The 23,560-nt window shown below is 43.1% G+C and overlaps 2 protein-coding genes across 2 annotated transcripts in view; both read right to left on the reverse strand.

The window, feature by feature from the left end:
* LOC310874835 (B-cell receptor CD22-like) overlaps positions 1-23,560 on the reverse strand; it is a gene marked incomplete at its 5' end in the record, with an annotated part of 135,812 nt that overhangs the window by 84,087 nt on the left and 28,165 nt on the right. The window lies entirely within an intron of this gene.
* LOC310869030 (hemicentin-2-like) lies at positions 412-21,931 on the reverse strand (the record flags this gene model as incomplete). The annotated part of the gene is made up of 9 exons (XM_083779605.1): positions 21,897-21,931; positions 18,159-18,419; positions 14,555-14,812; positions 13,683-13,758; positions 6,354-6,472; positions 5,492-5,512; positions 4,799-4,931; positions 2,379-2,527; positions 412-431 (listed from the first exon to the last, which is right to left on the reverse strand). The coding sequence occupies exons 2-9, from the start codon at positions 18,262-18,264 to the stop codon at positions 412-414; spliced, it is 882 nt and encodes a 293-aa protein (XP_083635731.1). The 5' UTR covers positions 18,265-18,419; positions 21,897-21,931.

Below are 23,560 nucleotides of genomic sequence, written 5' to 3' on the forward strand. Positions count from 1 at the left end.
TTTGAACATTGAAGGATACAGTGGAATAATAGAATAAAGAACTCCAGAGACAAACTGCATCATATTCATATACCTGCTACATTATACGAATATGATACATGTAACATAGGCAATTATACCTTATATAGACTAGTGCAGCTTTTATTTAAGGTGTGATTAGTGGTTGGATACGTACCATCTTCAGTTTCACCCCATCCAGCGAGCACACACTCCTTTCCATCTGGGAAGAGCTTGTTTGGCAGACAGGCATATTTAACATAGCTGGTTTCCTTGGCACAGAATGGGTCATCGGTGAGACTCAGCTGGAGTAATGCTGAGACACAGAATAGAACAGTAAATAACAATACGGCGGTGGCTCAGGGGTAGAGTGACTGGATCGTAAACGCAAGGTTTCCAGTTCGAACCCGGGGGTCAGGGGATCTTAGTATAATCTGATAGACAAAAGGAATTGACTTTAAAGTAAACAGAATAGTACATAAAACTAGAAAAGTCTTATTTTTTATTTATGTTGTTAGGGTCTTATAATCCTGTAGGGGATGGGTCTTAACGACAAGACATTAAAATAAAGATGAATTCATTCATACATATAGGCTAATTTGAATATTTATTTAACGCTTGAATTTATTTCTTTATAAACAATGTAAAACATAGATTGGTTACGTAACCAACAACAGCCAATTAGCTACTACAAACATTATGCAAAGCTCGGCCAATCACAGCGGAAGTTAGGTAGGTTACTCCAGAAAAATAATAATAAAGTGTGACAATAACTATAACTTATTAGCATACTCTGACTGACATAATGTGATCATTTTTAAACAGTTTAACTTGATGAATATTATTTGGATATTGCTAATTCATTATTTTGCTCAGGCAGGAATGGTTTCACTGGCTTATTATAGTGCAATGACAATACAGATGTCTGCATGTTATGAAGATCAGGGGTTCTCAACCCGTGGGTCGCGACTCCTTGGGGGGGTCGGTTTGTACGGGGGTGGAGTGGGGTGGGGAGGGGGGCGGGGCGGGGTGGGGGTCGTGAGACATGGGCAAAGCATTTCCGGGGGTCCCCAGCCAAAAAGGTTGAGAATCCCTGATCTAGATAACATCACCTGTACCACTTGTTATCTAGACACCAGTAAGGCGCCCTGAGGGCGAGAAGCGACCTCGCTCTAAAGGGTGAGGTCTGCATTTTCGGGCCTGTTAAGAATTCTAGTTTTCGCCGGCTGCCGGGCGCGGCTGCACTAATAACTTTGGGGCGGGACCGTCTAGACTAGTTTAAATGGGCAGGTATTCAGTAAAAAGGGAGACATCGAAGAGTAAGGATGGGTGGGGAAGGATCAACATATGGAATTTCAGAACAGGTCAGCTCCATATACAGTATGGATATCTAAGGGTTTGTAGATATTTGCTGGCCAATATTGATGACATCAGGGATCTCCATATATGGGCTTAACAATGTCACATGATGTCACATGCTCCATCCATGATGATGTCACGTGCTCCATCCCACCCGGCTATGCAATACCCGTTGTACCCGTGTCAGAGTACCCGTTCTACCCGTGTCAGAGTACCCGTTGTACCCGTGTCAGAGAACCCGTTGTAGTCGGTGGGGCAGAACGGTTCTCGAGTACGTGCCTTACAGCCATCCGTACACAGTACTGTACAGACAGACGTACAGACAGACAGACGTACAGACAGACGTACAGACAGACAGACGTACAGACAGACGTACAGACAGACGTACAGACAGACAGACGTACAGACAGACGTACAGACAGACACGTACAGACAGACGTACTGTACAGACAGACGTACAGACAGACGTACCGACGTACAGACCGACGTACAGACAGACATACAGACAGATGTACAGACAGACGTACAGACGTACAAGACAGACAGACGTACTGTACAGACAGACGTACAGACAGACAGGCGTACAGACAGACAGACGTACAGACAGACGTACAGACAGACAGACGTACAGACAGACGTACTGTACAGACAGACGTACAGACAGACGTACAGACAGACATACACACAGACAGATGTACAGACAGACGTACAGACAGACAGACATACTGTACAGACAGACGTACAGACAGACAGACGTACAGACAGACAGACGTACAGACAGACAGGCGTACAGACAGACAGACGTACAGACAGACGTACTGTACAGACAGGCGTACAGACAGACAGACGTACAGACAGACGTACAGACAGACAGACGTACAGACAGACGTACAGACAGACAGACAGACAGACGTACAGACAGACAGACGTACAGACAGACAGACGTACAGAGATAACCCCAGATTAAGGTAAGAAATCAGCTAGTCTGGAAAAGAAGACATACAGTAACTGAAAGGCCTCACCAATGTCATTAGTAGGAATGCCAATGCTGTTGTTCATCCTGAAACCCAGGTGAACAAAGTCTCTCTTCACGGAGATGACCTGGTCTGACTCTTCGTTGCTCCTGATGACCACTCCCCCCACGACCACCTGCATGTCCATGGCGCTGTCACTGGAGAAACAAGCAAGTCAGTAATTAAGACCACCTGCTGAGAAACAACCAGTCAGTCATTTAAGGTATATTCAGTGATTTCACTTAATTCAAATATATATTGTATATATATTATAATATATATATTATTTTATTTTTGAGGGGCACTAGATATTATTTCTGTTGGACAACCTTTTATGTTATGGCAAATGCAGGTATAAATAAAAGGGGTGGTTTGCCCCCTGGGTAAGAATGCAATTTAGATAGCATGTCATGCAGACAGCTCAACAATGACCTGGCATCATATAGTGCTGCCTGCCAGTGCATATTCTGTGTTTCTACAGAACAATAATGTGCATAACAAATTCCAATCTGGCTTTAGGAAAGGTCAAAGGTCAAATCACAGAAACAGCAACAGATCCAATTCCCTCCCGAGTTGATCAGTCCGTTGATCATTTTCAAGGGAGGGGGACCACAATGCTGACAGCCTGCTGACAGTGATCACGCACACACACACACACACACACACACACACACACACACACACACACACACACACACACACGCACGCACGCGCACGCACGCACACGGACTGACTATTATTGCTATAATGTCCATAGAAAGTCTATCCCTCCCCGCCAAGGATTTGCTTTTAAACTTTTGCTTGCCTGCAATGCCATGTTTCATCTTGTGATGCAATCTAAAATTATATTCCTTGCATTGCAAGCAGCCAAAAGGCCGTGTGTAGCCGATGAAACACAACAGCGTTGCAGTTTGCATTGATGATAGACCACTCAGACCAGGCAAGATAAACTAAACACAGTTTGCTGTCCATAGCCTATTCATCTTTAATGAATGCGTGCACAGACTCTAGGGGGTGCTAGAGCACCACCTGCCCTTGCCCTCTGGACAGCAATGTGCCCTTTTGATTTTTCTTTGTACAGTGTAGCCTGTGGACCATGTGGACCAGGGTGACATTGATCAATTCTTATGAAAAAAGCTTCTAATATATTATTTATGCCCCAAAATATATACATTTCACACTATTAAGGCAACCGTCCGGTTCCACGCACTGCACAAGGTGCCCTTTTTTCACTTGAGCACCTGCCCCTCTAAATGTTTGTGCACGCCATTGATGCCCTATTTTTAGCATATCGGCCATTTTGAAGATGCGCGCGCATCCATTTGCACTTATGGGCTCTGCGTTCAAAGGCCTGTATCTCCAAATCAGCCGACCGAGGGAACAACAACCGGTCAAGACACCATACACAGCATTTTGTCATTGTAACAGTAGGCGGTTACGGATATTTGGCTCTTTAAAATAAGTGTTATACGTGATAAAACCATGGCAATGCACGATTGCATCGATTAATTAATGCTGGCGGCAAAACGGTTAGCACAAATAGCCTTTAGAGAATCTTGCAGTGAGCAGCATGTTAGCACATGTTAGCATTTAGAGCAGCTCATGTTAGCACATGTTAGCATTTAGAGCAGCTTACATGCATTGAGCAGCAGTGAGGACCCAACAGGACGCGATGAGGACGCCTCCACAGGTGTGTCCGAACGGATTCGATGAGTTTCTGCGTCTGCGCTGCAGGGACACCTGCCATGGATGGTCTCCAGGACGGGACAGAGTGCCTCCGCTGATCATGAGTTTATTTCCGGTCTGGTCCGTGTGTGAGCCGGTGGAAATAAATATATGTGGTTGGTTTATTATAATTTGTGTGCTTTTGCTGTGTTATACTTTTGCATGTTTGTTTGAAATGTTTTCTTTAAGTTGCTATGAGTTTAATTGGAGTGAGATTATTGTCCAGTGATTTTGCTTTATAGTTTTGCTTGTTTTGTGATCTGTATAACTTGTTTTTCCACTGACTGACATTGAACCCTGGCTGATGCCAAACTAATGACCTGCACCTGGGTTGGGTGTGGCCCAACAATCAGGAGCCCTATATAAGACAGCAGAAGAAGTTGGAGAAAAACACAGAGGAAGGAGAAGGCTGTGTTGGGAGAAGGAGGAATGGGGGCAGCTCCATGGGCTGGGGCCAGGACACTCCAGCTGGGGGCCAGCGGTAGCCATGATTGTCGACCACAGATGGGCTGTAAGTGCCATGAGAGCCAGGCCTTCGACACTGTAAGCGCCACGACCGCGGCCCCTGGCTGGTGTGTGCCCGGCCCTCGGTGGCAGAGAGAGCGACAACAGAGAGAGACGAGACGAGACCAAGTGACTTTTTCGGTAGCAGAGACGATAGCAGCACCGGACAGCAAGGGGGATTAATCCCAGGGGAGACGGACCGGATTGCACTCTGCACTTTATAGAGCCACAGCGAGCTCCAGAGCCACCGGTGTGACGAGCCAGACGAGAAGGCGTCCAACTCCAAGCACGACAGGCGAACTTGAACGATAGACGAGACGGAGAAGTTGCATACTGCAAGCCGAAGACAGATAGACCCAGGTTCATACCCTGGGTCGCCTGACTACTAGACCTGGCTCCTTCCCGGATTGTCTGCACAACCTCTTGCTGTATTTGCACATTGCTATCCGGACATTTTTATTGTGATTGATTGTTTCGTTTTGTGTTGTTTTTAGGTCAAGATTTTAGTTTAGTTAGTTATATAGGATTGGTTAGGGTTTTAGGTTTAGGGCGTTTTAAGTTTAATTGTATTTTTCTACTGGCCATTTTTAGAGTGCCCGTGTATAAGGAAATAAAGTATTATTTGTAACTCCCCAAAACCCTGTCCTGTATCAGTCTTTTAACAGTTTTCCTTTAATTTATAATGCTCTTTTTAACTGGTTTTTAACTCGAACCTGGGTGTCCTTTTATTGTTTTAAGAGTTCCCTTTTACTCTGTTTTAAACCAAAGGGTGGCGTAGGTCGGCTACACTTTTAACAGTCACACAGTACAACGCACTCGCACTTTAATTAGTGCACTTTAAATTATACTACTGTGTTTCTAAATGCCTTATTGATTTAACCGGCTCCCGTCACACGTGCGCCTGCCGCACTGGCCTGGGTCAAATGGAGACAACTAGAGCATGAGAGCCAGGGAGAGAAGTGTGTGTGTGTGTGTGTGTCTGTGTGTGGGTGCGTGCGTGCGTGCGTGCGTGTGGTCCCTGACCATGCATTTTGTATAGGCTAATGTAGGGAATTCAAGATTTGTTTTTATCGACCATTATCTGGGAAATGACCTGGTCATGTATGATGCAGTCTGACACATCGATGTTGTCAGTTACTACTGAGTAGTTGGATGTCAAGAACTTCCACAGAAAAGGTAGTTATAATTACAAGGGAAAGTGTAAAACATTGTGTTACCGCGGCACAGTGTCTAATCACCTGGTAGAGACACTCTATAGATATGATCAATTCAGTGGCGGTTGGAAGGTCCCACGGGCCCCGAGGCGAGATTGACAGCCCGGGCCCTACCCCCCCCCCCACCCCCCTTGGTGCTACCCCAACACAATCTGAGCTGTGTGTCAATGAACTTTGATGATCATATCTATAGAAAAGTGTCTCTTACCAAGCAAATATATCAGGCCATTGTGTTGTGTTGGATCATAACCAGCAGTCAAGGACATTCCAATCGGACTCTAGGCTTGTTTCATTTTCTAAAGTAGCGTTCCTTGTCGAGTGGCAACAAGGATCTGTGCCTGTGATCTGGCAATCCATGACGTCTACTTTTAAATTAGTAGTATTTTAAAGCATCTGTGTTTGAAAACCCCACTGTTTATTCCGGTTGGGAGAACTCTGAACTTTACCCCATAGCTCCACCCCCCAGCTATATTGACGTCCCTGATGACACAACGCCGTGTGTATGTATCAACACTGGTACTGACGACGAACGTACACTTACCTTCACATGTCAGAGTTAAAGGTGTCCATTTCCCAGCCACACAACTCACATCGGGGCGTCCTCCATTCATAATGTATCCCACCATGCAGTCGTAGAACACCCTCTCTCCGGGTGCGTACCTGGTCTTCATCGGGGTGATCATGATTGTCCGGTTTTCGGTGAGATTTGCCGGGATCCGAATTCCCAAGAGATACAGCAGATAAGCTACGTTTAATACGCACAACTGATTTATTTAATGCTTCAATAATTTCCTTATTTTACGAATCAAATATGCTTTTTATAGGGTTTTTATTAGTTCATTTAAACATAAAACACATATAACAACATTCACGTTTGTTCAAACTTCCCCAATGCAGACTGACAAATAGTACCCTGGATCTTGTGCTTTAGCACGCCCTTAAAGTCTAATGCCTAACCTGCTCTCATCTGGTGAAGTGTGGTTATTGAACATAATATCTGTGTGGTTTTAAATCTACCATTCAAGATTATTGATTGGAGACAAGAAACACAAATAAACACTTGGTTACAACCTAATTATCATTTCACACATTAATAACATAGTTTATGGAATAATGCACATATCATATGATTATATTTACCGTTGGCCTCTGCTGGTCTCTATCATCGTGATGGTATTGGATGAATCTAACTCAACTTCTGGACCAGACAGTTACTTAAAGAAGTGGTTTGCTTTTGCAACCAATCAGATCGCAGGGTCAGTTTTTCTGCCCCTGTCATTAGCCAATGAGAAGCCACAGACACTTTCGCCTGTGGATTCTGACATCAGCCCCTTACAACAGCCCCACCACTTCCGGTCATGTGAGCTGTTGCTTATCTAGATCAAAATGTCTAGATTAACTGTAAGATCATTACATTCTTATATTATCTAGGCTTTACTAACCCAGTACAATAATGGTTACATTTAGAACACATTTTACTCAATGAAAGGAAGAATTCACCAGGTCATGGCTTCTCCCTATACATGCATCTGCTCAGTGACTCAGAGTTTCAGATGTCTTTCCTGCCAGGTCATAAATCTCTTTGTTCCCTTGACTGGTACTGATAAGGATCTCCACAACCCCCTACCAATGGTGGCTGCTTCAATGGAATGTGCTGTGGGAGGCTCTCAGTTCTCCCTTGCAGTCTATCAGTGTGAAATAGTTGATCAATAATTATGACCTAAATATATTTTACCACACTTCTGATAACACATCCTCGCATATCCATATATATTTCGACAATGATTCTGTTCGAATGGTAGACCTCTGGAGGTTCACAGTGCTTAAGCTTCGGAGCTGTGGAGAGATGTGTATTGTGTATTTTTATTGTGTATTATTTGAACGTCTCATTACTAAATTGCCGCTACCTCGCGGTTACGCCTCTGATGACTTTTAACCCATTCTGGACGGGAACCCCTTTTTGGTGTTTTAAGCATGAAAGCTAGCAGATCAAGCTCATAGCAGCCGTGCTATGAGCTTGTAGATCTGCTATTTTTCAATAGCTAAAGCATAACATGATGCCAACACCAAAATGGGTGCCCGGTCAGAATGGGTTAATCACCTGGTAGAGACACTCTATAGATAGGATCAATTCAGTGGCGGTTGGAAGGTCCCACGGGCCCCGAGGCGAGATTGACAGCCCGGGCCCTACCCCCCCCCCCCCCCCCCCCACCCCCACCCCCCTTGGTGCTACCCCAACACAATCTGAGCTGTGTGTCAATGAACTTTGATGATCATATCTATAGAAAAGTGTCTCTTACCAAGCAAATATATCAGGCCATTGTGTTGTGTTGGATCATAACCAGCAGTCAAGGACATTCCAATCGGACTCTAGGCTTGTTTCATTTTCTAAAGTAGCGTTCCTTGTCGAGTGGCAACAAGGATCTGTCCCTGTGATCTGGCAATCCATGACGTCTACTTTTAAATTAGTAGTATTTTAAAGCATCTGCGTTTGAAAACCCCACTGTTTATTCCGGTTGGGAGAACTCGGAACTTTACCCCATAGCTCCACCCCCCAGCTATATTGACGTCCCTGATGACACAACGCCGTGTGTATGTATCAACACTGGTACTGACGACGAACGTACACTTACCTTCATTCAGACCTGGCAACTGACGCCTGACGCAACGCAGACTTCGAGATGGCGCCGGTGTGGCTGGCTGGCCGTCCGAGGCTGTGTGGCGGCGTTAGGTTGTGTGTTCTACTGTTGTTTGTCCTCCTGTTTTCGTCTGTCACAAGGACAATCGATTCTCTCAAGGTCTATGACCGTCTGGAGTTATTGAGCATCAAGGCTTCTGTGGACTGCTTGGTGGTAATTGGCCAGGACGATCAAAGGAACTTTGTTCCCCCGCTTCTTGCTGACATCCCCGAATACCTGTGGCGCCCTAAGGATTCTCCCCGGAGGCGTAAACGCCACAGGCGCAGAGGGACACGAGCTGGCCGGCTAGTCCGGGTTAAAGCTTGGCATGCACTTTCCCCCAAATCGGCCCTGTTTTCCCGCAGCGCTCCACCGGATTATGGAGCGTGTCTTCGCCGCATCGCCTCTCGGCGTGCCACCGCCCTTGTCCGGACCTGGCTGCTACCTGTCACGGACCCGTATGGAGAGTTTCATGCCCTGGCCCCGCGCCTTCTTCCGCCCCGCCCGCGGCGTATTGGTGGAGCAAACCACGGCAACCTACAGCCGCTGAGCCGGGCGGCCTGTGCAGTGGACCCCCCCGTGACAATTAGCTGTGCGTTGCTAAACGCCAGATCGGTGAGGAATAAGACGTTTATCCTGAATGATCTTTTTTCATCGCACGCGTTGGATATTCTCTTCGTGACGGAAACCTGGATACAACCGGGTGAGTCAGCTGCCTTCACCGAACTTCTACCTACTGACTGTTCTGTTATAAACTCTCCTAGGATGACAGGTCGTGCAGGAGGAGGAATTGCTACTATTTTTAAAAACAGTCTTTATTGTAAACCCTTGACACCGCTGTCATTCTCCTCATTTGAACTGAGCTTGTTTGAACTACGTCGCTCTGACCCGGTGCTTTGTGCGGTTATTTACCGACCGCCTGGATACAATAAGGACTTTATAAAGGACTTTTCTGATTTCTTGGCTAGCATTCTGATTAAGTACGATAAATGCTTATTTGTTGGTGATACCAACGTGCACGTTTGCTGCATTTCTAAGCCACTAGCTAAAGATTTCTTGGATGTACTTGATGCTTTTAACCTTGTCCAGCATGTTAATGCACCTACACATGAACTTGGTCACACGCTAGATCTCGTCATTTCGCATGGTTTGCAAATCTCTAATGTGCAGGTCTGTGCTCCAGTTTGTTCAGATCATTTCCCTGTACTTTTTGATTTTATATTGCCCTGTGACACGTTTAAATCATGCATTTCTACACGCCAGTGCCGTGTGCTGAAACCTGCCACCGCCGCTCTTTTTTCTTCAGCTTTTAATAGCGTAGCGCATGCTGACATTAGCCTCTCCGAGGGTCTTGACACTGAGCAACTTACATCCTCGTTTCTTTCCACCTGCACTGGCATTTTGGACAATGTTGCGCCTTTAAAAGCCATGCGTCCCAAACCCAAGTCTGAGCCTTGGCTAAATGACACCACCCACGCTGTCAGGAGAGAGTGTAGGAGGGCTGAGCGCAGGTGGAGAAAAGACAGGCTCCATGTGTCACACGACATTCTAAATGAGTGTTGGAAAAAATATCAGAGGACTGTTAAAGAGGAAAAATCAAGGCATTGCTCTGACATTATTTCAAAAAATATGGATAAACCACACGTTCTTTTTAAGACCATTGAGCAGCTGGTAAATCCCCCCCAACCCACTTGTCTGGAAGCTTCTCTTGATGTCTGTGAGAAATTTCTCAGCTTTTTTATAGACAAGGTCAATATGATCAGAGCACAAATTTCCCCCCCTGCTTTTGACCCCTCCATGGCCGTCACCTGCACAACTACACTTAACCATTTCCAGCCTATATCTTTCTCTAAACTTAGTGAAGTTGTCTCGCAACTCAAAACATCATCCTGCCCTACAGACGCTATCCCCACACACCTCTTTAAGGAGGTCTGGGAGACCATTGGGCCTAGAGTCCTTGCTATCATAAATAGCAGCCTTGTCTCAGGGATTGTACCAGCGTACTTTAAAACAGCAGTGGTGACACCCCTGATAAAGAAACCTAGTCTGGATACCTCTGTTTTATCTAACTACAGACCCATCTCAAAGCTTCCGTTCATTTCCAAGATCCTTGAGAAAACGGTGCTGTCTCAACTCCAGTCTTTTTTGCAGCTTAATAGCATTTTTGATGTCTTTCAATCTGGGTTCAAAGCGTTTCACAGCACAGAGTCAGCGCTGTTGAAGGTTTTCAATGACATCCTGTTGACCACCGACTCTGGGGACTCTGTGATCCTACTACTCCTAGATCTAAGCTCTGCTTTCGACACTCTCGATCACAAGACTCTCCTATCTCGTTTGGAGCTTTGTGTTGGTGTCAGAGATACCGCTTTAGCCTGGTTCTCTTCCTATCTATCGGAGAGATGCTTCTCTGTTAAATTTGGCGACTTCGTATCGTCCTCCACCCCCCTGTCCTCTGGAGTCCCCCAGGGCTCGATCCTTGGGCCTATTCTATTTTCTTTATATTTACTTCCTATTGGCCTTATCTTTAAGAAACATGGCATTTCGTATCACCTTTATGCGGATGATTCGCAAATATACATGCCCCTTAAAAAGGACAATAACGGCTCCCTGAAACCTCTGCTTGACTGTCTAAGTGACATCAAGGCATGGATGGCTCTTAATTTTCTAAGTGTCAACGAAAGTAAAACGGAGGTTATAGTGTTTGGACCTAGCGGTCCTGGTATCGTTCCCACTGACCTAGGTTCCCTGCAGCCATATGTGAAACCTGTGGTCTCAAACCTTGGCGTCAAACTAGACAATGCCCTTAAACTTGACAAACAGGTCAATGCGGTAGTTAGCTCTAGTTTCTATCATCTGAGGCTGCTGGCCAAAATCAAGTCGGTGCTATATTTTAGTGACTTTGAGCGAGTTATACATGCCTTCATATCTACGCGGTTGGACTACTGTAATGCCTTGTACGCTGGTTTAAACCAAGCCTCCCTTGCTCGACTCCAGCTAGTCCAAAACTCAGCCGCTCGTCTACTCACAGGTACTCGCAGACGTGAGCATATCACACCTGTCTTGGCCTCCCTTCATTGGCTCCCTGTCCGCTTCAGAGTGGATTTTAAAATTCTTCTATTTGTCTTTAAATCTATAAATGGTCTGGCTCCTCTTTATTTGTCGGACCTTATTGAGGTTTATACTCCTGCTAGATCTCTGCGGTCTGAGGGCCAGCTAAACCTCAGGGTCACAAAGAAGACCCGCTTAAAGTCCAGAGGCGACCGAGCCTTTTCTGTTGTAGCCCCTAAACTATGGAACGCACTCCCCTCCCACGTCAAATTGGCCCCCTCCATCGAGACCTTTAAATCCCGCCTGAAGACCCACCTCTATACCTTGGCTTTTAACCCCGCTTGAGTTCCTTTGGTCCTTGTATATGTTTCGTCTCACTGTGATGCTGTTGTTTTCCTGTTGTTTTCTGTAATGTGTCTCAGTTGTTGTCACTGTTTGTACTTTGTTTTCTCACTGTTGTTTTTCTGTGTGGTAGCTTTAGTGCACTTGTTTTTATTTTATTTTATTCTCCTGTACAGCACTTTGTAAACTCTGAGTTTTAAAACGTGCTATATAAATAAAGTGGATTGGATTGGATTGGATTCACATGTCAGCAGTGTTGGGCAGTAGCTAAATAGCTACATAGCTTAACTACATTTATCAGTAGCTTGACGGTAGCTTCACTCCTTTTGAACCAAGTAGCGTTTTTTGTAGTGTAGCTATTTTTAGACCCAAGTAGTGACGTAGCTTTCAACAAAAGCTATACGTTACAAATTGACTGTTAAATAAAGTTTTGTGGGGGAAAAAATCCCTGGAAAAAAATCCATGATTGGTTGGTTTAGATAAGAAGAGTCTGACACAGTTATGTTGTTAAGCAGCAAGAGGATCCCACGCAGCAGCTGTCCTTTTATCTCTAGCACAACACAATGAATTACTCACCTAATGCTGCCTGCAGGTTCCATGTTTAATTCCAGCGTGTGTAACCTACATTATTGTCTAAGTGAAAGTTTTCATATTGTAAATTTGATCGCTAACGTGGTTTATAGCGACTATAGTACTTTGACAGCTCATTCATCGTAGCTTGTTTACAAGTCAAACGGACTTCTTGTGCAGAAACTGCCCCATCAAAATAAGAGCCACTTGTATTGATTAGTCAACACTAGTTTTATTTCTAAGTCTACTACAGGACATTAACATCTCATTTAAGTGCCTGTCCGCATTCTCTCAATCTGAGTATCCCATCCTCAAATATTCGGTAAAACAGTGCCTATCGAGGCAACAGTCTGTCTTGAGAGACTAGCATTCTCTAGTCTAAATTATGTCTCTCAGCTGGTGTGCAAATGGCTAGGCTGTGGCAATAATAATAATTTAAAAGAAAATAACAAAAAATAACTAAAATCGTTCATTTTTTGGAACCATGAACTTTAGTTCAAAATGTTGAATTATGAACTGAATTAGTTCCTTTAAAAAAATTAACTGTGAACTGAACTATAGTTAATAAAAAAAAGAACTTTCCCAACACTGAACACATGAATCAGCCGGCTCCTGACACCGCAAGGTACATTAATACAAGTAAATGTGAAAAAGTTGACACCAAAAGCCAGACAGAGGGCTTGTTTCCTGTTTGTTTTTTAATAAACAATCAAACTCAGCATTTTTGCCTGCCTATTAGGCTATTTGTTCGGTGGAAACTTGATCATTAAGTTGATAAAAAATATTTAAAAGAAAAAAAGTAGTGTCCATGTAGCTAGCTACTTTTGCCATGTAGCTTATAGTGTAGCTTGCTACAATTATCTGGGGATAGCTTCGTTGTAGTTGAGCTATATTTAATAGAGAGTAACTGGTAGTGTAGCTTACTACATTAGAATTGTATTTGATTGATTGATTGAAATATTTATTAACAGTTTGTAGAATTTACAGTACATTTTAAGCACAAACTCAATACAAAGACTGTCAACTGTGAGTGGACGACCCAATTAAGCATTACACTTGTTTACAACAGGGTCCACATTGTTCAATGCATCAATGTGGACCCTGTATTCGTATATGGATGCCCATCACGGCATGTCAGAGTTAAAGGTGTCCATTTCCCAGCCACACAACTCACATAGGCACGTCCTCCGTTCTTAATGCATTCGTAGGACACCCTCTCTCTGCGTGCGTACCTGGTCTTCATCGGGGTGATCATGATTATGTTCGAATGGTAGACCTCTGGAGGTCCACAGTGCTTAAGCTTCGGAGCTGTGGAGAGATGTGTATTGTGTATTTTTATTGTGTATTATTTGAACGTCTCATTACTAAATCGCCGCTACCTCGCGGTTACGCCTCTGATGACTTTTAACCCATTCTGGACGGGAACCCCTTTTTGGTGTTTTAAGCATGAAAGCTAGCAGATCAAGCTCATAGCAGCCATGCTATGAGCTTGTAGATCTGCTATTTTTGAAGAATCTTGAAAATGTAGTGCAAATCTTTGAATATATATTCTTTCACAGTGAACGTTTTTAACTAAAATCTTTGCTTCTGGGGGGGGTCCCTGGAACAACAGATTTTCACATGGGGTCAGCGGCTAATTACATATATTTGTGGGGGTCCTTGACATGAAAATGTTTGAGAATGACTGACATCCTGACAGTTTTTTTCAGAAAACTGTCAGGATTTAGAAGGCATTTGTAGAATCGTCCTCAGATCTAAATGGGTGAAAAAGACAGTAGCCATTTTAGGTTTAGTCGATTAGACTTCCGGTTCATTTCGCTGTGAATGTTGGGGTCTTATAAAATAAAAGTCCCTGCTGCCCATCCATCATACAGTATAAGTGTGTACGCTGTACAGGGTATCTATCTGGCTGCACATTTTCACGATAGAGACAATTTTTAACCTTTAGCAGATTGCCCAAATTGTCTAATATTATGCAAGAAAGAGGCAAACAATGACTATCTACAAGCTCACAACACCTCGCACTGCTTGTAGATCGGCTATTGCAGCTGCTGTTTGTTGTCTGTAAAAACTATAAGATGTTTGTACTTTAGAATCCACTTACGCTGAACATCTAGAGAGTGTGCTGATGATCTCTGGGATCCATGTGTGTTTTTCACCAGACAGATGTACCGTCCAGAGTCTCCAGGAGACACATTGTTCTTCACCAGCTGAGGACCAGTGGAGATGGATCTGCTGTCTTTGTACCAGGTGTAGGTGTCTACTGGTGGGTTGGCTTCACTGCTGCAGGTCAGAGTCACTGTGCTGCCCTCAACAACGCCTCCTAGTGGACTCACTGATACTGAGGGAATTTCTGGAGGGTCTGTGGAGGAATAAACATTGATGCACTCAAATAACACTGTTATGAACACTTTAACTGTATATGTTTATGTTCATGCATAGCCAATCCCACCCCAATACACGCACGCACGCGCACATCATCATCAATATAATTAGATAATTAATATGAATATATATAAATTTATAAATCAAAAACTCACAGTGCACATCAACAGTGACTGGAGGTGAACTGACTCCAGCGATGTCGTCCCATGCCTCACAGTGGTATGTTCCGCTGTGACTGGGTTGGACGTTAGAGATGCTCATTGTGTTCTTCTGTGCCACTGCAGTGTTGTCTTTGAAAAGGATGTAGCTCTGGATTGGTGGATGTGACCCACTGGCGCTGCAGGTCAAAGTGACTGAGCTTCCTATGACAACATCTCCTGGTGGATCTACGGCCAAAAGGACATTCTTGGGACGATCTGTTGGAGAAAGATGTATGTCTCTTTAACAGTCCTCTTTATCACTAGGAAAGGTAAGGTAAGGTCATTTTATTTATAAAGCGCCTTTCAAAACAGTTGTTACAAGGTGCTGTACAATAAACTAAATAGGAATAAAACAAGAACATCTCAATCAAAAATAAACCAACAATGAAATAAGAAACAGAGCAGCAAAGACAGTACCTAGAAATAGATAAAATAGAACAGTACATATAAATCAACAAAAGATTGAAGCAATCACTGGAGCAAACCAAAATGTTTGCGGTACAAATTAGTTTTTAGTAGCTTCTTAAAGATGTTAACAGACACAGCATTTCTCATAGCTAGCTGTTAGCACAGTTGTTAGCTGTGCTGTGTAGCCTGTGTTACATGATAATTCACTGACATGGAGTATGACACAACATACTCCATGTCAGTGAATTCTCATGTAATAGGCTACACAGCACAGCTAACAACTGTGCTAACAGCTAGCTAACATGCTAACCGTTTTTCAAACAATTAAATAAACAATATCATATGATACCATGTCATACAAAAATGAATGTTACTGAATAACACTATGTAAACATGAGTGCATATCTGGCCACTTATATGAAGCTTAGATGTTTGTAATTAATTTGTTTGTGCCTGAGCAAACAGGAGACCATCTTACCCTCAGTATGGAGTTCCTCTGTACTGAGGATTACCCACAATGTAGCCTGAGCTAACGTGTTAGGTTTCTGGTCTAGCGGGGCGGGTCGCGGCTGAGATTTGCGCACGCCCTGATTGGATCTCATCGATCTGTCCGTCACCCCAGGCCCCTCCTCTGCCCCCTAGTGCAGCGCTACGTCACATCATTTGGAGCGACGCCCACCCGGAAGGGTTGACTCCCACTTTTAGACCAGAGCGGCCAATGCGTTCCTCCAGGCTTTCAATTTTTGCACCAACAAAAATGAAAGCCTGGTACCGAGGCTACCCACAATGCAACACAACATCTTCAACCTAAAATGTTAAACGTGAACAAACACATTAACAGACAGTTGTAGCCTAAATGATGAACTGTCGTCACTTTACTATAGGGCACTTAATAACATGTACTGAGGATTTATAGATATTTTAGGAATGTTTTACAAAGCATATGTTAAACATGAACAAACACATTAACAGACAGTTGTAAATTATGAACTGTCGTCACTTTACTATAGGGCACTTAATAACATGTACTAAGGATTTATAGATAGTTTAGGAATGTTTTACAAAGTATAATATGTTAAACATGAACAAACACATTAACAGACAGTTGTAAATGATGAACTGTCGTCACAACTGTCAACACATTTCCCAAATATGCAAATAGCTTGTATATATTATATAACATCAGTTACAAATGATTTAATAATCATTTACAGATGTATTATACCTGGCTTATTCATGAATAGTTTTACTACTTACTAATACCTTATAAATGATTTGTAACCATAGTTATAACGGTTTTCGTAATCATTTATGAATGTCAACAAACAGGTTGTTAATGATTTGTTAATAGTCTACAAACTGCTTATACATGTTTATAAATGCTTTATAATGGGGTCATTACAAATTATTTAATAATCATTTACAGATGTATATAAATGGCTTATTAATGAATAGTTTACTACTTACTAATACCTTATAAATTATTTGTAACCATAGTTATAAAGGTTTTAGTAATCATTTACGAATGTCAACAAACAGGTTGTTAATGATTTGTTAATAGTCTACAAACTGCTTATGAACGTTTATAAATGCTTTATAACGGGTCATTATTGTAAAGTGCTACCCAATGTAGTTTTCTAAAATGAATTATGATGATATTTATGTTCATGCATAGCCAATACACACACACACACGCACGAGTGCACGCACGCACACACGCACGAACATCATCAAGCTATGAGCTTGTAGATCTGCTATTTTTGAATAATCTTGAAAATGTAGTGCAAATCTTTGAATATATATTCTTTCACAGTGAACGTTTTTAACTCAAATCTTTGCTTCTGGGGGGGGGGGTCCCTGGAAAAACATATTTTCACATGGGGTCAGTGGCTAATTACATATATTTGTGGGGGTCCTTGACATGAAAATGTTTGAGAACGACTGACATAGAAACATGTTTTTTTTTTCAGAAAACTGTCAGGATTTAGAAGGCATTTGTAGAATCGTCCTCAGATCTAAATGGGTTAAAAAGACAGTAGCCATTTTAGGTTTAGTCGATTAGACTTCCGGTTCATTTCGCTGTGAATTTTGGGGTCTTATAAAATAAAAGTCCCTGCTGCCCATCCATCATACAGTATAAGTGTGTACGCTGTACAGGGTATCTATCTGGCTGCACATTTTCACGATAGTGACAATTTTGAACCTTTAGCAGATTGCCCAAATTGTCTAATATTATGCAAGAAAGAGGCAAACATGAAAACAGACTATCTAAAAGCTCACAACAACTCGCACTGTTTGTAGATCGGCTATTGCAGCTGTTGTTTGTTGTCTGTAAAAACTATAAGATGTTTTACTTTAGAATTCACTTACGCTGAACATCTAGAGAGTGTGCTGATGATCTCTGGTCTTTGTACCAGGTGTAGGTGTCTACTGGTGGGTTGGCTTCACTGCTGCAGGTCAGAGTCACTGTGCTGCCCTCAACAACGACTCCTGGTGGACTCACTGATACTGAGGGAATTTCTGGAGGGTCTGTGGAGGAATAAACATTGATGCACTTAAATAGCACTGTTATGATATGGACAACACTTTAACTGTATATGTTTATGTTCATGCATAGCCAATCCCACCCCGATACACGCACGCACGCGCACATCATCATCAATATAATTAGATAATTAATATAAATATATATAAATATATAAATCAAAAACTCACAGTGCACATCAACAGTGACTGGAGGTGAATTGACTCCAGCGATGTCGTTCCATGCCTCACAGTGGTATGTTCCGCTGTGACTGGGTTGGACGTTAGAGATGCTCATTGTGTTCTTCTGTGCCACTGCAGTGTTGTCTTTGAAAAGGATGTAGCTCTGGATTGGTGGATGTGACCCACTGGCGCTGCAGGTCAAAGTGACTGAGCTTCCTATGACAACATTTCCTGGTGGATCTACGGCCAAAAGGACATTCTTGGGACCATCTGTTGGAGAAAGATTTATGTCTCTTTAACATTCCTCTTTATCACTAGGAAAGGCGGTAAGGTAAGGTAATAGCGCCTTTCAAAACAGTTGTTACAAGGTGCTGTACAATAAAATAAATAGGAATAAGAACATCTCAATAAAAAATAAACCAACAATGAAATAAGAAACAGAGCAGCAAAGACAGTACCTAGAAATAGATAAAATAGAACAGTACATATAAATCAACAAAAGATTGAAGCAATCACTGGAGCAAACCAAAATGTTTGCGGTACAAATTCGTTTTTAGTAGCTTCTTAAAGATGTCAACAGACACAGCATTTCTCAAGTAGAGTGGTAAGTCATTCCACAGCGTTGGTGCAAGAAATGCATAAGCTCGATCTCCTTTGGTTCGCAGCTTAGTGGTGGGGATAATGAGAAGACCTTTGTCTCATATTCACCTTGGGGTGCACCAGTTCACTTAAATAAGTTGGGCCCAGCCCATGGAGAGATTTATAAGTAATGAATACAAATTTAAATTTAATTCTGGAGTCGATTGGCAGCCAGTGCAAGGCAGCAAGCAGAGGAGTAATGTGTAGTAGACAGTGTGGTGGTAGTTTACCTTGTGTAGTAGACAGTGTAGTGGTAGTTTACCTTGTGTAGTAGACAGTGTAGTGTAGGGCATTCATAAAAAAATCGATTTATCGATTTATCGATAAACGAGTCACGAGTCGACTCGCAGCAGCGCAAGTCGAAAGTTGAGCTTTTTTTTCTTTTTTTTTTCTCCCCTTTTTTCATTGCATTCAGAACGCGCCCTTAATTAAAAACCAAATGCAGCTGTGTAGGCTATGTGGCTCTCAGCGCGCGGTGTCCCACTATTGAGACTGGCTGAAGTCTGTTTGAACTGCGCTGTGTCAGAGAAGTAACAGATAGAAGCACGCAAACGTTACCCCCAAACGATATCCCCCTCACCTCCGTGCTGGAAATATAACGTCTGGGTTCCCGAGGCTACATGCATGCTGACGCAATGACTGTCTGTTTCTGGCTAAGCTTTACGCGCAGCGCACATGAACCTCTCCGTCTCCGGTCAGTGCGGGTTGTTGTTTATTTGCATGGCTCAGAAAATGAGTAACAAATGAGAACGTTATCGAGTTGTGGAGGAGGAGGAGGAGGAGGAGGAGGAGAATAATAATGTCATATCTCTTATTGTGTTCTCGGTGCTGCTGCTGCGCTGAGTGCCAATACCACTACTTTACCTGGATAACATCATCTTTTCATTTTGACATGATTCACATGAAATAATAATCCTGTACCGGAACCGCGTGTAGCGCTTGGTTTCATTAATGCGATCGTCACAAAATAGCCTACAGCTGCTGCTGCTAAAGATACAAAGATTGGACATTTTTAAACGACGCAAAACTTAGATTTCCCCTCTTGCGTACCAGTGCCACGTGTCCCGCGGACCGGCACCGGTGTTTGGGAACCTCTGATATAGATGATACATGCACTGTGACTGTGTCATATTGGAGAGGCCACTGAATGCGCAGTGCTATGTTTGACATTCTCCGTATTTGAGCGCGCGGCAGCTCCACGGCAGCGCGGCAGCTCCACCCGCCCCTGTTAATCCCCCCCCCCCCCCCCCCCCCCACGCGTCCGGTAGTTTACCTTGTGTAGTATACAGTGTAGTGGTAGTTTACCTTGTGTAGTAGACAGTGTAGTGGTAGGTGTTGTAGTTGTTACTGTAAAAAATAAAAACAACAGTAAGGCCTTCAGTGCTACCCCAAAAGAAAAGAGGCATTCGACAATTTACAATTTAGGCATTTATCAGACACTGCTAACACAACCGTTGCCGGGATTCCTTCAAAATAGGAGCTCTGGGGTGCGCAAACTCCACACAGAAAGGCCCTTTTGCCAACCCCGCCTCGGGTATGGCCGTATGGACACTGATGGTGCGGAGGAGAGGACACACCGCCAGCACCCACAGCGTCCCGAGCGAGAATCGAACCCCTTCTAGCTGTGAGGTGACAGTACTACCGACTGTGCCACCGTGCCCCTTCATTTGTATGGTATGTGTAAGAAAGGTTTAAAAATGAACCCTTTGGGACATTATTTTTTCTTGTTAACTGGCAGAATCTTAAAGTAGACTCTTCAAGGATAAAAAAAAACAGGTGGCGTTAAATAATTCACCCTTACACGTGAAAACATTAAACACCATTGACATCATTATGTAAAGCAGCAAATCAGCTAACCAATAACAGGCAACAGGCATTCTGACACAAACCACAATAGAGCACCGAAGTCCTGATGTCACTGTCAGTAGAGGGCGCCAGTCCACAGGTTTGTGTACGTTTTTTTTTTTCATTGAATTCCACATAGGGGGATATAAGAACTGTGTTAAATAAACCGATCATCCTGGCCTTTTCACTCATATGGATATGAAGCATCGACTGTGTAGTAGACAGTGTAGTGGTAGTTTACCTTGTGTAGTAGACAGTGTAGTGGTAGTTTACCTTGTGTAGTAGACAGTGTAGTGGTAGTTTACCTTGTGTAGTAGACAGTGTAGTGGTAGTTTACCTTGTGTAGTAGACGGTGTAGTGGTAGTTTACCTTGTGTAGTAGACAGTGGAGTGGTAGTTTACCTTGTGTAGTAGACAGTGTAGTGGTAGTTTACCTTGTGTAGTAGACAGTGTAGTGGTAGTTTACCTTGTGTAGTAGACGGTGTAGTGCTAGTTTACCTTGTGTAGTATAGAGTGTAGTGGTAGTTTACCTTGTGTAGTAGATGGTGTAGTGGTAGTTTACCTTGTGTAGTAGACAGTGTAGTGGTAGTTTACCTTGTGTAGTAGACACTGTAGTGGTAGTTTACCTTGTGTAGTAGACAGTGTAGTGGTAGTTTACCTTGTGTAGTAGACAGTTTAGTGGTAGTTTACCTTGTGTAGTAGACAGTGGAGTGGTAGTTTACCTTGTGTAGTAGACGGTGTAGTGGTAGTTTACCTTGTGTAGTAGACAGTGGAGTGGTAGTTTACCTTGTGTAGTAGACGGTGTAGTGCTAGTTTACCTTGTGTAGTATAGTGTAGTGGTAGTTTACCTTGTGTAGTAGATGGTGTAGTGGTAGTTTACCTTGTGTAGTAGACAGTGTAGTGGTAGTTTACCTTGTGTAGTAGACACTGTAGTGGTAGTTTACCTTGTGTAGTAGACAGTGTAGTGGTAGTTTACCTTGTGTAGTAGACAGTTTAGTGGTAGTTTACCTTGTGTAGTAGACAGTGGAGTGGTAGTTTACCTTGTGTATTAGACAGTTTAGTGGTAGTTTACCTTGTGTAGTAGACAGTGGAGTGGTAGTTTACCTTGTGTATTAGACGGTGTAGTGGTAGTTTACCTTGTGTAGTAGACAGTGGAGTGGTAGTTTAACTTGTGTAGTAGACAGTGTAGTGGTAGTTTACCTTGTGTAGTAGACAGTGTAGTGGTAGTTTACCTTGTGTAGTAGACAGTGTAGTGGTAGTTTACCTTGTGTAGTAGACAGCGTAGTGGTAGGTGTTGTAGTTGTTACTGTAAAAAATAAAAACAACAGTCAGGCCTTCAGTGCTACCCCAAAAGAAAAGAGGCATTCGACAATTTACAATTTAGGCATTTATTCTGGGTGCCTGCCATGCAATGGCAGAAACACAGGTTGAAATCCGCAACCAATACTTAATAACTAGAAACAAAATTTCAAGAAATTTTACTGGGTGCCTGAAGCTCGCCAAGTCTGTGCAGCATTTGAGCCAAGGACCACCATTTGATGACATTTAGCCTCTCAGAAGGGTCCATTTGGTTACATGTGAGCCAGGTCTCCCCATTGACTTTCAATGAGGTATTTTGTCTTAGTTCATTGCGCATTACGTTGCCACCAACATTCTAATGCTAACATGCTAACATGCTAATGCTATCATGCTAACATGCTAATGCTATCATGCTAACATTATAATGCTAACATGCTAACATGCTAATGCTATCATGCTAATGCTAGCCTGACCTAAGCAGAGACATTTCTGGTCTAGAGGGGCGGGTCGCGCCTCAGAAATGCGCGCACCCTGATTGGATCTCATCGATCTGTCCGTCACCCCCGGCCCCTCCTCTCCCCCCTAGTGCAGCGCTACGTCACATAATTTAGAGCGACGCCTACGCGGAAGGGTTGACTCCCACTTTTAGACTGGTTCAGCCCACGGCTTTTTCCAGGCTTTCATCTTTCGCGCAGACGAAATGAAAGCCTGGGTATCGAGGCTATGCTAATGCTAACATGCTAACATGCTAATGCTAACATGCTAACATGCTAACATGCTAATGCTAAAATGCTAATGCTAACATGCTAATGCTATCATGCTAACATGCTAATGCTAACATGATAACATGCTAATGCTAATATGCTAACATGCTAATGCTAACATGCTAATGCTAACATGCTAATGCTAACATGCTAATGCTAACATGCTAATGCTAACATGCTAACATGCTAATGCTAACTTGCTAATGCTATCATGCTAACATGCTAATGCTAACATGATAACATGCTAATGCCAATATGCTAACATGCTAACATGCTAATGTTAACATGCTAATGCTAACATGCTAATGCTATCATTTCAACATGCTAATGCTAACATGCTAATGCTATCATTTCAACATTATAATGCTAACATGTTAATGCTATCATGCTAACATGCTAATGCTAACATGCTAATGCTAACATGCTAATGCTATCATGCTAACATGCTAATGCTAACATGTCTGAGCTGTAAGGGTCCATTTGGTTTTGTTCAGGGGGGCGGCCCGGTTCCGGCGAGCCGCCCTGCTTCTGAAACGGTCGAGAAATTACAGAGTTACGTGTTTCCCCGATTTTCTCCATTGACTTTCAATGTGTGTGTGTGCGTGCACATGTGTGCATGTGCGTGCATGTGCGTTCGTGTGTGCGCATGTTTGAGAGGTGGTCAACTTGACTTTGAATCATTAACAAAGTATCAATTTCACCTGGGTTAGGGCTAGTCTATGCGAATGCAAACACTATTGAAAGTTAAAACCACACTGACTCAGTGAGAGAACGTATGTCCGAACAAATTGCTCTATCGCAAAAAGTAAACGTCAAATGTGATTTTTGTTTTCGCCGTGAGTGACCCGAGACATTGAGGTACGCC

Source organism: Protomyctophum parallelum (genome assembly GCF_964188405.1).
Source record: "Protomyctophum parallelum genome assembly, chromosome: 1".
Classification (NCBI taxonomy): Eukaryota; Metazoa; Chordata; class Actinopteri; order Myctophiformes; family Myctophidae; genus Protomyctophum; species Protomyctophum parallelum.